This window comes from Chroicocephalus ridibundus, chromosome Z (genome assembly GCF_963924245.1).
Source record: "Chroicocephalus ridibundus chromosome Z, bChrRid1.1, whole genome shotgun sequence".
Classification (NCBI taxonomy): Eukaryota; Metazoa; Chordata; class Aves; order Charadriiformes; family Laridae; genus Chroicocephalus; species Chroicocephalus ridibundus.
The window spans coordinates 33,144,457-33,156,947 of NC_086316.1; the positions used below are offsets into that span (position 1 = coordinate 33,144,457).

General features: G+C 44.2%; 1 protein-coding gene across 3 annotated transcripts in view; it reads right to left on the reverse strand.

The window, feature by feature from the left end:
- Positions 1–4,742: 4,742 nt before the first annotated feature.
- The window catches only part of CHRNA6 (cholinergic receptor nicotinic alpha 6 subunit), a 36,622-nt gene continuing 28,873 nt past the window's right edge, over positions 4,743–12,491 (reverse strand). For all 3 annotated transcript variants that reach the window (XM_063320989.1, XM_063320988.1, XM_063320987.1), the window contains 3 exons: positions 10,740–10,849; positions 9,639–10,626; positions 4,743–6,845 (listed from right to left, as the gene is read on the reverse strand). In XM_063320989.1, coding sequence (XP_063177059.1) covers positions 6,723–6,845; positions 9,639–10,626; positions 10,740–10,849 — 1,221 coding nt within the window. In that variant the 3' untranslated portion in view covers positions 4,743–6,722. The remainder of the gene's footprint in view (positions 6,846–9,638; positions 10,627–10,739; positions 10,850–12,491) is intronic.

The following is a 12,491-nucleotide window of genomic DNA, read 5'->3' on the forward strand; positions in this document are numbered from 1 at the left end:
AAAACGCTCCCACAGTGGCATACAAGTGCAATGCCAAGGGATGGTGGTGCCTTTGAGCTTGGTCTCTGCTGTATGGGATGGAAAGCAACAGCAAGAACGAGGGAAGCTGATGGTAACAGTGGGCATTGAGTACTGCTTTCTATCTTCATACGACTCTACCAGTTACAGATTTGGCTGAGATCAGAGAAGGGCTTCGGGTGCAGCCGAGTCCTAAGTTAAATTGGGGTTGCACAATTGGGTTATAAGTATTTTACTAGTAGCCCTGTTATATTACAATAAAAGCCAAGATTAATAGTTAAAATTGGAAATAGTACTTCTGGCACAAAAATTATACTTAAAATACAGATCTGTCAGTTAAAATGCTGCTTTATGGAAGAAGTTGTATTATGAACACAAACCAGTACTCAGTTTATCTACATTTCCAAGTAAAAACCACAAAGGCGCTACAGATCGCTTTGTGTATGTCTCAGAACTGGCAGCTGAACAGCATGTGTGCCAGAAAAAGTACAAATACCTCTCAGATGGGATGTTTGAAACCTTGACTCCATGGTCTCCCCTTAGCTGCAGGATAAGCTCAACAGTGGCAGAACTTACCACTCTGCCCAGCTGCTGCCAGCCTTTATGGCATGGACACTTCATCTCTCCTCTTGGGCATCAGGAAGCTACAATGTGTTAACCACTTTTCAGTATTATTTGCAATTTTGTCTGCTGCTTTGTGATGTAACAAAAGGCTGAACGAAGAAGGATTTTCCCCATGCTCTGCACTTAGAAATTATGATTCCTGCACCTGCTTGTTCACAAGACAAGTGGAAGATCACCTCAGGCATATTGCATGGAGAAAGGTGGCTATGCTACTCCGCAAGGCAGCAGGGATCTTCCTAAACAGTCAGTTGGAGGGAAGCTGCAGACATCACTTTCAGCAAATGAAACTTGTGGTTGGTGCAGAAGTGGAGTTTCACCTGAGAGCTGTGGGGTTGGCTGGCTACCAGGAAGACACATTTTTCGGTTTTGGCTTGTTCATGTTTCCCAGGCAATTCAGAATTTTATTCCTTTGATTCATTTAAATGGGATTCTTCTGCAAGATTAGAAACAGCTCTTAAAAGTGTAAATGAAACCTGATAGAAAACACACAGGTGAGGCTCTTACCACTTTTGCTGGGGCAGTGATTTGCCAACATGGAGTGCTTTAGAAAAGCCCATTCAGAATTTGCAGATATTTTCAAGGCTAGCAGGGGATTTGCAGATCCAATTCTTGACAACCTAAGTGTGAATATGGTGTTAAAGCTTTAGCTAGCCTTGAAACTTTCTCCCTAGGGATGGAGGTTAGAAGGTGTTAAAAGTACATGCCGGTATTCTTGTGCTCTGATTATGTGTGCACGCAAGACCTTTGTGAGTTAATATCATCCCATCCTGTTGTGTCACTGCAGAAAGTTCTGTTCACTTGTGCAATCGTTATTAATAAAGATGTATTTAGTAACAATTCCTGGGGTGAGAGTGCTCGTACACTAGGCTTTGTTGTTGTTTTGTTGTCAACAAAGCCTGCACCACAGCCCATTTTAAAAGCCTTGTCTCAAAACTATTCAAACAGAGGGGTTGTCACATTCTTGGAAAGTCCTCACAACTTTTTAGCTCTGTCTGCGTTTGAGGAGGGAGCATTCAGATCTGGTTATTGCAGGAACCTAGAAGAGACCCATTTAGTTTAGCATATATAGATAGATGTCTTGACATAAAACTCTAGTATAAAATCCTTACACATTGACCTTACTACCAGCTGCTTGCCCCTTCTAGCTTTGTTTGAGTCAGTTTGTTCCCCTGGCCAGCACCGTGAAATATCCATAGGAAAACAGCCAGGAAGCTCTTCTTTCCAGCGTTTACAGACTTTTAAAGTCAATTAGTGGCAAGTTTTCCCTCTGAGCAGTGCTGCCAGGGGGCTGGCTCTTAGCCGTGACAGATGACAAAATCCTCTCCTGGGCAAGTGCTTCAGGTGTTTAGCTAGCAGATGGTCCTGTCCTCACCGTGCGACATTTCAGTTGCCCACCCACAGGCAACACATGGCTGCATCTTATGTGGCTGTGTCTGATGCCACGCTGCTTTTTCTGGCTGATGCTGGTAGAGGTCAGCAGGGCTGAGGTGCTTTGAGTAGATGTATGAACACTGCACCAGTATGGCTTTTGGCCTATGGCCTTCCTAGCATTGCAATCTGGAACTGCTACATCCGTATCTCACTACTTGTTATTTCCTTGTGCTGACTGTTTCCGAGCTTCCCTGAATCTCTTTGCTGCTGGCCCACAAATGCATTCGGCATGTCCCACAGCCTGGCCTGCCACTAAAAAACACAACTAGGGAGGACATTCGGGCAGACAGTCCTCTGATGGGCTCCTTCCCTCTGCTTGTCCTGGTTCCGGCGGGGATAGGGTTAATTTTCCCTGGTATTCCATGCCATGTGAGCCATGCCCACCCTGAGCTGCCGGGGGAGGGGGCAGGAAGTCGCCGCGGAGCCGGCTGGGGCGTCCCAGGTCCGGTCGGTCGGTGAGCCATGGGCTCCCCGCAGTTCCGTAATCGTGTTTGTATATGCCTCTGTCCGTGTTATTGTTGTTGTTTGCCTGTTCCCTTTGCTGTTCTGTTAAACTGCCTTTGTCTCAACCCAAGAGTCTTGCCCTTTTTCTTACGATTCTTCCCGTATCGGGAAGGCCCGAGCGAGCGGCACGTGGCTCTTTGTTGCCGTCTGAGGCTAAACCAGGACACTGCTCCATGTGCTCTGCCTGTGGATGACAACGTTGCAAATTGCAAATGTTTTTAAAAAAACAGCAACCCTCTGCCTTACTACTGCCTCAACACTGCCTTGGTTTCTGAGCGCTGGTTAGCAAGGGCCTCGGCACTACTTGGCAGGACCATGTGTATCATCCACTCACCAACAGACAAATAGGGCAAACTCCTCTGGGCCTTTTAGAGGGGGGAAGTGGAAAGACTTTCTCCCTTGGGAAGAGAATGTAACAAGATGGTTGAGCTGTTATGTTGCTCCTATACTTTTAAAACTAATTAATAGATGCCATCACTCTCAAGGAAAGGATTTTTCTCGCTGCTAGTGCTACGCTTGTCGCTGGGACATATAATAAGAGGTGTTGCTGATGTGGTTTTGATGAGGTGAGAACAGACATACCACTCTGTGCGCCCTGCAATGAACATGGGTACTTTTCCTGTGGCTGGGCATGGTGTGCGACCCAACTTAGTGTCTGGGATGGCACCAGCTCTGGTTGAAACTTTTCCTGGTATTTCAGTTAGAAGGTCCCCAACATGAGTTGGGACAAGCAAAAATGTCACTTTTGTGGGGGTTCTTCCATGTCTGCTCAGAGGTGGGCCCCTACTGCAGGTTTTCCCAAGGTGAGATGCTTATTATGTCCCTCACTCCCACTATCTCTATTCAGCCAACAACTTTCACAAAGCTGACAGGAGTACACAAGGTTCCCAGTCTTCAATGTGCCAAATACATCTGAAAATGGCAAAAGAAGGATCCAGAAGTTACTGGGTGGGGGGAAGGAAGGGAAATAGTAGACTCAGAAGGACACAGAACGTGACTTTGTAAATCTTGCTTTCTTAGGATACCAGGCTGATGAGGTAAACTGTCCAAACCCCATGTTTGAGGTCCAGAGGCAAGATAGAGAGATGTGTAGTACTGTAAGTGACAAAGACAGGGAGCTGGTGCATGGAGGTCTTCTAACTGGAGACGAGGAGCTGTACAATTTTGAATGATTTGACAAAAAGTCAAGGATTTTGCTAAAGTCAGCTTACTGGCTGTGGGGTAGTAGCTGTCACGCCTAAGACACCAACGGGCACTTGCAGCCCAGAAAGCCAACCACATTCTGGGCTGCATCAAAAGAAGTGTAGCCAGCAGGGAGAGGGAGGTGATTCTGCCCCTCTGCTCTACTCTGGTGAGACCCCACCTGGAGTACTGCATCCAGCTCTGGAGTCCTCAGTACAAGAAGAACATGGACCTGTTGGAACGGGTCCAGTAGAGGAACACGAAGATGATGAGAGAGCTGGAGCACCTGTGCTATGAAGACACGCTGAGAGAGTTGGGGTTGTTCAGCCTGGAGAAGAGAAGGCTCCAGAGAGACCTTATAGTGGCCTTCCAGTACCTAAAGGGGGCCTTCAGGGAGAATGGGGAGGGACTCTTTGTCAGAGAGTGTAATGACAGGACGAGGGGTAACGGTTTCAAACTGAAAGAAGGTAGATTTAGATTGGAGATTAGAAAGAAATTCTTTACTGTGAGAGTGGTGAGGCACTGGAACAGGTTGCGAAGTAAAGTTATGGATGCCCCATCCCTGGAAGTGTTCAAGGCCAGGCTGAATGGGGCTTTGAGGAACCTGGTCCAGCGGGAGGTGTCCCTGCCCATGGCAGGTGGGTTGAAACTAGATGATCTTTAAGGTCCCTTCCAACCCAAATCATTCCATGATTCTATAATGCAGTACACCTTCAGCCACAATATTTTGATTGTTTGTATGGTCATAGACTGCAACAGTGAATGCTGGCAGTCAGATGTCTTTCCTGTAGAAATGAAACTTTCAGGCTCAGAATGCAGCTCTCCTCTTCAAATTCCCTTTCTTTCCCCTCCCCTCTTTTCTGCTTAAAGAGCCAGCATAGCCAATGTAATTTAGTAGCATCTCTAAACACATTGTACAGCAGGGTATTTTTTAATAATCAGGAATTCTTCAAGAAAGTATATCCCAGGAATGATATTTAATTGACAGGCTGACAAAACAATCCATGCTTGTTCATACATCTGTCGGTCAGTCACTGCATAATTATGCAACATCCAGGGCAATTACAGAAAATATGGTTTTCTTCTAGAAAAACATGACATTACATATTTCAACTACTGGATTAAGACAGTTATATTCTTGTCATTCCACCTTTATCTCCAACGTATAGATTTATTCAGTCCTATTCTCTTTATTATGGAGCATCAAAAAGAGTAAAAGGCCAGTCAGAAACAGAGTGTCATACTTTCCATGGATTGGTGATGCTCAAAGCAGAGACTGACACATGGCAGACATTGAAAACACTGTACTGACACTGTACAATTAAATTTAGAGCCTCCTATAGGACTTCTATAAGGGCTTTATACTCTTGAAGCCATTGGCTTTAATTGGAATGGTGCCTTTTAGAGAAGGATCCTTCAGCACTAAACCAACAGGAATCTAAACAGAGAAGGGACATGAGGGAAACTGTCCACATAGTATAGAAACCACATCAGGTGCACATTTACAAAGTGTTTCGGCATTAAGCGCACTACCACTGGGAACCTGGCTACACAGCAGCAACCTCAGCCCCAAAGGAAGTGTTCCTACAGCGACAGCTTTGCATACACAGCACTGACCCATAAGGAGTCAGCTCAGAAAATTACTGCAGAGCTGATTGTACCAAGGTGCCTAGCTTTACACTGGATTCATGATTGCCAGTCTTCTCCTGCTGGGATGTGTGTAACCCACGTTGGTCTTGAGTTTTAAAAACACAGAAAAACTCAGATCAACCCAATCCTGTCAAGCCAATTCTGCCTGTGATGAGACAGAAAACCCCTTCCCTGTTAGGCTTATGTCTCAGCATGAGCAAGTAAGAGTTTTCAGAGCAGAACCTGTGGACAGGGATCACTGTTAACCTGACAAGAGAAATGTGCCTTGCAAATCCTACTGGAGCTCACCAAGGTCTTGATATTCAGTATCAGGAAGTAAAGGAGACTTTGGTCACCTGCAAATTAAGTGGCAGATGAACTAGTTTTTAAATGTCGTAGAAGCATGTAGGTTTCAAATGTGGGTGCCTTCCATGGTAACCAGAGATAGTTCAGGTCTTTTCTGGTTTTCCATAGTGCATCCAGGTTATTCCTCTTTGGTGACTCTAGGATGCTTCAAATGATGTCAGCAGGGCTACATGCAGTGCAAAATACTTACTCAGTTTGTCTTTGACTATGATTAAGTGTTTAAGACCTGTCTGACTTCAAACATAAACGTAAACGTGCTTTGTTGATCTGGGACCCTCATTTGTGTACATATATTGCAGAAGATGAGGTCCGCTTATTTTAGATTGTATTGAAAATGTTACAGGGTCAATGGATTGGTTTGATTGTACTTTTATTTTGATTATTGGTTGCCCTGACACAGGACCACTACAAAAAGCATTGGTCCAGTCAGTAGGACTGTGTTACCTCATCTAAGTACTGTACCAAAGACTAGCTGTTGTACAAGGAGAGAAATAGAGAGGAAATGTAAATTAACTCAAAGGTGAGCAAGAGTTCTGACCAGGAGAGAAAAATGAAGCCAGGTAGAGTCCTCTCTGGGCAATGCACTCAGAAGTGCCTGAACTGTCCCAGTAGCCCCCTGTACTGAAACCAAGGGAAAAGCTCAATAACTTCAGTCTGCTCCTGTGATCTTGAGTGTGATTGTTATTGCTGATCTCACTGAGGGGAAGGACAGGAAGGCACTCTAAAAATCCCAGGCATTCTGCTCTAGAAATACCACATGCTCATCTCCTATTTTCAGTCCTCTTCTCATTCCATTTTGGGTTGTTTGCTTTCCTAGAGGACCCTTCCCTCTCTTTCTCCTTTTCTCTGTGCCTGGGTGCTGAGGGGACGATGAGCAGAAGGGTTATGTAAAAGGACAGAAATATAGGGGACAGTTCCAAACCGAAAAGGAAACAAGAACAAAAGTGCATAAAAAACTGTGGATCAAGTTATGTATCTGCTATTAGTGGCTGGATAAAGAGCCCTGCTGTCCCAAACACACAAAGGATTATAAATACCCAGAGAAATACTCTGTCTATCACCATAGCTACGTATTTCCAATCATCTTCCACCTGTAAGAGAAAAAAAAAGAAAAGGATAAAGTACATGTAATGTAACGTGCAACCGTGAGTTGACATTATGCAGTAGAAATGTCCCTTGTGCTTTTGAACATGAGGAAGAACACACTTGCAGTCAAGAATGTTGCTTGTTGTGCTTATAGTTGCTGCAGATTTCAAGTGTCTTTAGAGGGGGCTGATTTTCTAATAGTATTTAGCACTTTTGGCTGAGAACATTCAACACTGCCCTAGTCTGCTGAATTTTTCTAAATATTCAAATCTGTTGGCAAGCTATGGCTGTGACGCTGACATTAACAAATAGGACCCCATCACGTGGTGGATGCTGAGTGGGGCAGTTTAACAGCAGGCAGAATCATCATAGCTGCACATCACTAGACCCTGTCAAAGGATTTATCCTAACAGCCCACACAAGAAACAGTTCGCTATTCTGGCCTGATTTGCCACAGCGTCACTCTAATCAAGCCATACTGATTTCAGCAAACTGGACAGCTGGACACATGGACTTCAGCAAAGCAAGGGCCCTGACTGAGCAAACCACGGTGTCGTGTGCTAAGCAGGCCAGGCTGGATCTTTTATGTCTGAGAGATACATCTTAGAACCACATTCAATGAAGTTGCTGTCCTTTAAACTGTAGCTACCTACAAGAACCACTGCATCAAAACATTCACTCATAAAAAACTAGTGACTGGTTAAGAGCTATCTGCTGAGGGATCTTCCACTTGTTTTCACAACTTCTTGGTATTTTCCTCCAAGAGGCTGCTGCTGTGCTTTCTGTGAAAAAACAAACAAACAAACAAAAAACCCCAAAAAACCCACCAAAAAACCAAAACCGCAGCAAGAACTCCAGCTTCTTTAAATGTTTCCACAATTTTTAAAGGGATTTTATTTATACAGGACTAGTGCATAATAACACCCATATGGCTTTGTATATCTGGCAGAAGCTGCCGGCAGAATCATTTCCTCAGTGACTGCCCTAGAAAAAATTTCTCAAATTAAAAATCCTGCTTCCCATCCCTAGTATGCTTTGAAAGGTAAGATACAGAGCTGCTGACGCACACTCCAGACTAAGAATACAATTTCATGTGGCGGGAGAGATTTGCAAAATGCAAATCAGCAAAACTGGCAATGGAATAAGCTCTATAATCAAGGCAGCATGTTATTCAGACTGCTTCATACAAAGCCTCTTCTTTTTTGGAGTGCATTGGAGAAATCAGCTGAATACGGTACATGGATATGTTTTGGGCAGCTGGTGTGTCAGTGACAGCAGGGCTAAAATGTTGGGGTCAAGCAAAACGTGAAGGGCACAGTTACAAAGTAAGGCTCCACTCAATCCCCATCCTCCTCTGTGCTGATAGATTCCTGTATTTTGCTTTGGGCTGGCATGTATTATCCGCTCATCCCAGGAATTCAGTCACGGGGCCTTAATTGTAACCCTTTATTCAGAAAGTTATGGACTTCATTTTCAGATGCAACTTCTATAGGACATAAATAAGGGGAAAAAAAAGCAATTTGGGGATTGCACGAATGGGATTGCAGCATGAATTTGTGCTGATTTTGACAAAATATTCTGATAGAAAGAATGGCTCTCAATGTTTCCCTCTAAAAGTATTAGTTTTTCAATAAAAATACAACAGTATTTAATTTTTAAATGAATTTTTCCATCATAGAGCACCTAAAAAACTTCAAAACCTAAAGCAAACATTTCATGACAGGTCAAAGATAAATATTTCATTAGGTTCTAAACACTTTTAGAGAACATCTTGAAGTGTCAGAGAGGCCTGGGTGTGGGGGGATTTCAGATAATGTTTCTTGGAGCTGCTTTTAGTTGCTTGTGTTTACACCTGAGGACATGGCCCCAGAATTCTCTAAATTCCAACATGCATCATTTTCTATGACAGTAATCCCAGCCAGGATGAAATTTTTATTACCTCATACAAGCAAATCCATTAGTTCAAATGCTAAGTCTCATTTTTAACCCCCCCCCTTTTTTAATCTGTTTTTATTCAGCTGTCTTCCCCCAAAACTCAACATTTATTTCAATATATGTTTGTCATGCCTGAAAATACTGTATTGCTGAAGACACAATTAGTCAAATCACTGTAAAAAAAAAAGAAACAGAACACACCAGACTGAAACAAAGTACAGACAACAATATTCTGAAAGAAATATCTTTACCAGATTTATCACTGGCCAAGAATGACTCTTCTCCAGGTGAACTTACTGTGCTGCTAGACAAGCCCTGTTCTTTAAAATGCAGTTCCCAAATTTTCTTGTTCCATTACTAACACAGAAAAGCACCCTGATTGGCAAACAGCATCCTTAGTATCGAGATGTCTCTGCTTACCAGGGCTGAGCAGTTGGTGAGCAGTGGAAGAGGGTTGCTTCTGAGGATCTACAGAAGAAGGGTTGTAAGAGACCTTGAAAGGTCTCGACTAGTTTATCCTCTGCCCCATGGCAGGATCAACTCTACCTGAACCACTGCTTATCAAAGTTCATTCCTCAGCCTGACACTTGTCTTCTTTTCCTTTGGAGGGTGAGCCTCATGTCTAATCTAAAACTGTCTTGCTGCTTAAATTATCCACTGGAGATAGAGGAAGAACAGATGAGATCACTTTTCTTGTTCCATCCCCAATGGATGATTTATCTCCTCCCTTTGAGACCCATTCACAGGTCTCAAAATTTTCTTCTCTAGACACAACTCCAGTTCCTCTGGCCATCCATCCTAGATCATGTTTTCACTTGCTCGAAGTGTGGCCCCATGCCCAGCTGAGGGGTTATCTGCCTTACCTCTTTGGTTTCATTTTGAGACCTCATGTTCTCTGCGATAAATTGAACGCTGCTAATGACGTCCTTCACTTCTGGGGAGTACTCCGTGTGCTCTGCCATCCATTTCAGTGACTGATGGCTCAGTTGTCTTCTTTTGGTGGTAGTGAGTTCAGTTGCCTTATCACAGTGACTGCATCGCTGCTCTTTGTGTAATTTGGTACCTTTGTGCTTGCTGTGCTTTGACTTGCCTGATGTATCAGCTGATCCTGTCTTGGATTTTCTGGAGGCATTTTTTTTCTGCAGTTCTAGCGGTCTCTGCATCAATAGGACTTTGGGGAGCAGGCTAAGAAAGACGGTTTTTACCCATTTGGGCATTGTGTGTGTGGTTGGAGTCCTGTAATGTATATTCAGGACAAACACTGTGATGACAATTGACAGAGTCACAAATATCATAGTGAAGAGTAAATATTCACCTACGAGGGGAATTACTAAAGAGGTGGATGGGATTGTTTCTGTGATCACCAGTAAAAATACAGTCAAAGAAAGGAGCACAGAAATGCAAAGAGTCACTTTCTCACCACAGTCAGATGGCAGGTAAAAGACTAACACAGTCAGGAATGAAATGAAGAGGCAGGGAATTATCAGATTTATGGTGTAAAACATTGGCAACCTTCGAATGTAAAAGGAATATGTTATGTCTGTGTAGATTTCTTCACAGCAGTTATATTTGATGTCATGTTTGTAGCCAGAAGCATCAACTATTTCCCATTCACTGTTTTCCCAAAAGTCATTCATATCTACTTTGGATCCAATGATCAGAAGATCAATTTTGGCTTTGTCATAGGTCCATGAGCCAAATTTCAGTGAACAGTTCTGATGATCAAATGGGAAAAAGGTAATATCCATAGGACAGGAGCTTTTAAAAATAGCTGGTGGTGTCCAGGTGATCATTCCATCATAGCGAAGGAGGGCTTTGGTCTTGCCTTCAACTTGAAAGTCTCCCACAGCACTAAAAACACAAATGAGGCAAAGAAAATTACCATGAAAGAAAAATGTCTTTCATGGACACTGCAAGATGATACTTTTGAGAGAAAGGGTAAAATGGAAAAGTATTACTCATACTTATTATACAAGACAATATCTGGTTTCCAAATTTTATCTGCTGGTACCCGAACAAATTCAATGCCATTGTATTCTCTGGGATCCCATCGCAATTTGTAGTCATTCCAAATCTGAAAGAAGAATGGATAAGGATTTTAAAACCTTGAACTATCAGTAAATATCTGCTTCTCGGATATTCCTGTAAAATGGCAGGCTATGATAAAGACTGAAAGTGCAGCACACGTAGAAGGGGACAATGGACTAAAAGACAACAAGGCCATGACCTGGAGTAACACTGGACACATATGAATATTGTTCCTGTTGATTTGCTATTCCCTCCTCTGTGAGGGGATGGGATGCCAACTCTTATTCATTGCTGACATGCTGAGATGTCTGTCTTACTACATCAGTATAGCCCCCTACCTGTGCAAGGTTACCTCCCCACTGCAGAGAGGAAATAAAGGCCTTGCTGCTGCTGTCATGAGAGAGCACCTCACAGGATAAAGGAGGCCAGCATCAAAGGAGACCAGGATCCAAATCACTCAGTCTGCAAGGAACACAGCAGCGGGCACAGTAAGTTCTGTGGCTGGGTGCTAGATTGAGGAGGACAGGGGGTTCCCAGAGCCAGGGAAACCCGAAAAAAAGCAGAGTGCCCCACCAGGAGCTGGCATCTCTCTCGAGCAAGGCTGACTTGGTGGAGTGGGTGTTCCTGGAAGCAGCCGTGGGAGATTTAAACACCTCTAGGGAGCTCGAACACCCAGGAGTGCTGGCGAGTCAGTCAGGACATGGCATGGCAGTTTGCGCAGAAGAGCTCTGCACCCTGATTGTGGGCCCACAGCCCAGGGAAGTGCTCAAGGTCTCTGCCAAAATGCTTGTCACTTGTCTTAGAGTTAAACCTATGGAGTCTCCTCAGTGCTCCTATGGAAAAAGCCCCTCAGATGTGTGATGCATCCACCCAGATGGAACTGGTAAGGAGGGAGACTTCAGTGCAGGTGGTAGGTTGCAGTGAGAGCCCAGACACTTCTCCTTCTCCTGGCAGAAAGGTACGTACTTGCACAGGGTGTGCACAGGTTGGTGATCTGTTACATCAGGTGGCTGAGTTGTAAGAAATGATTAAAAGGTTGCCCAGTATCAGAGGAGCAGAGGCAGAGATAGATAGGCGGTTTCATTACCATGTTCCTGTAGTGTACAATGAGTACATCCCATGTACTGAGAATGAGGCACCTTGGACCCTGGTGACCACAAAACCAGGAGGGATGGGATCAACCTGTCTAGAAGGGACAAGGGAATCTTTGGCAGCAGGCTGGCCAACTTGGTGAAGCAGGCTTCAAACTGGAGGACTTGGGGGGTGGGGTGCAGGGTGGCAATGCTCATGCCAACTTATCCAACTGGGGAATAAGCCAGGCCAACCAGAGCAGTGACAAATGTTTCTTAGCTGACTCCCAAGATGAGATCCAGAAGGCCAACCACCTCAAGGGTGTGAATGGCTCCTGTGGATCTTCTTGCTCCCCTCCAGGGAAATCTGTGTGTTCAACTACCTCTCTGAAATGCCTGTACACCAACGCACACACCAAGGGGAATAAACAGGAAGAACGAGAGATCTGTGTGCAGTCGCAGGACCATGATCTCATTGCAATTACAGAGACATGGTGGGATAGTTCACATGACTGGAATGCTGTCATGGATGGCTATATACTTTTTAGGAAAGACAGGCCAGCGAGGTGAGGTGGTGGAATTGCTCTCTATGTGAGAGAGCAACTGGAACATATTGAG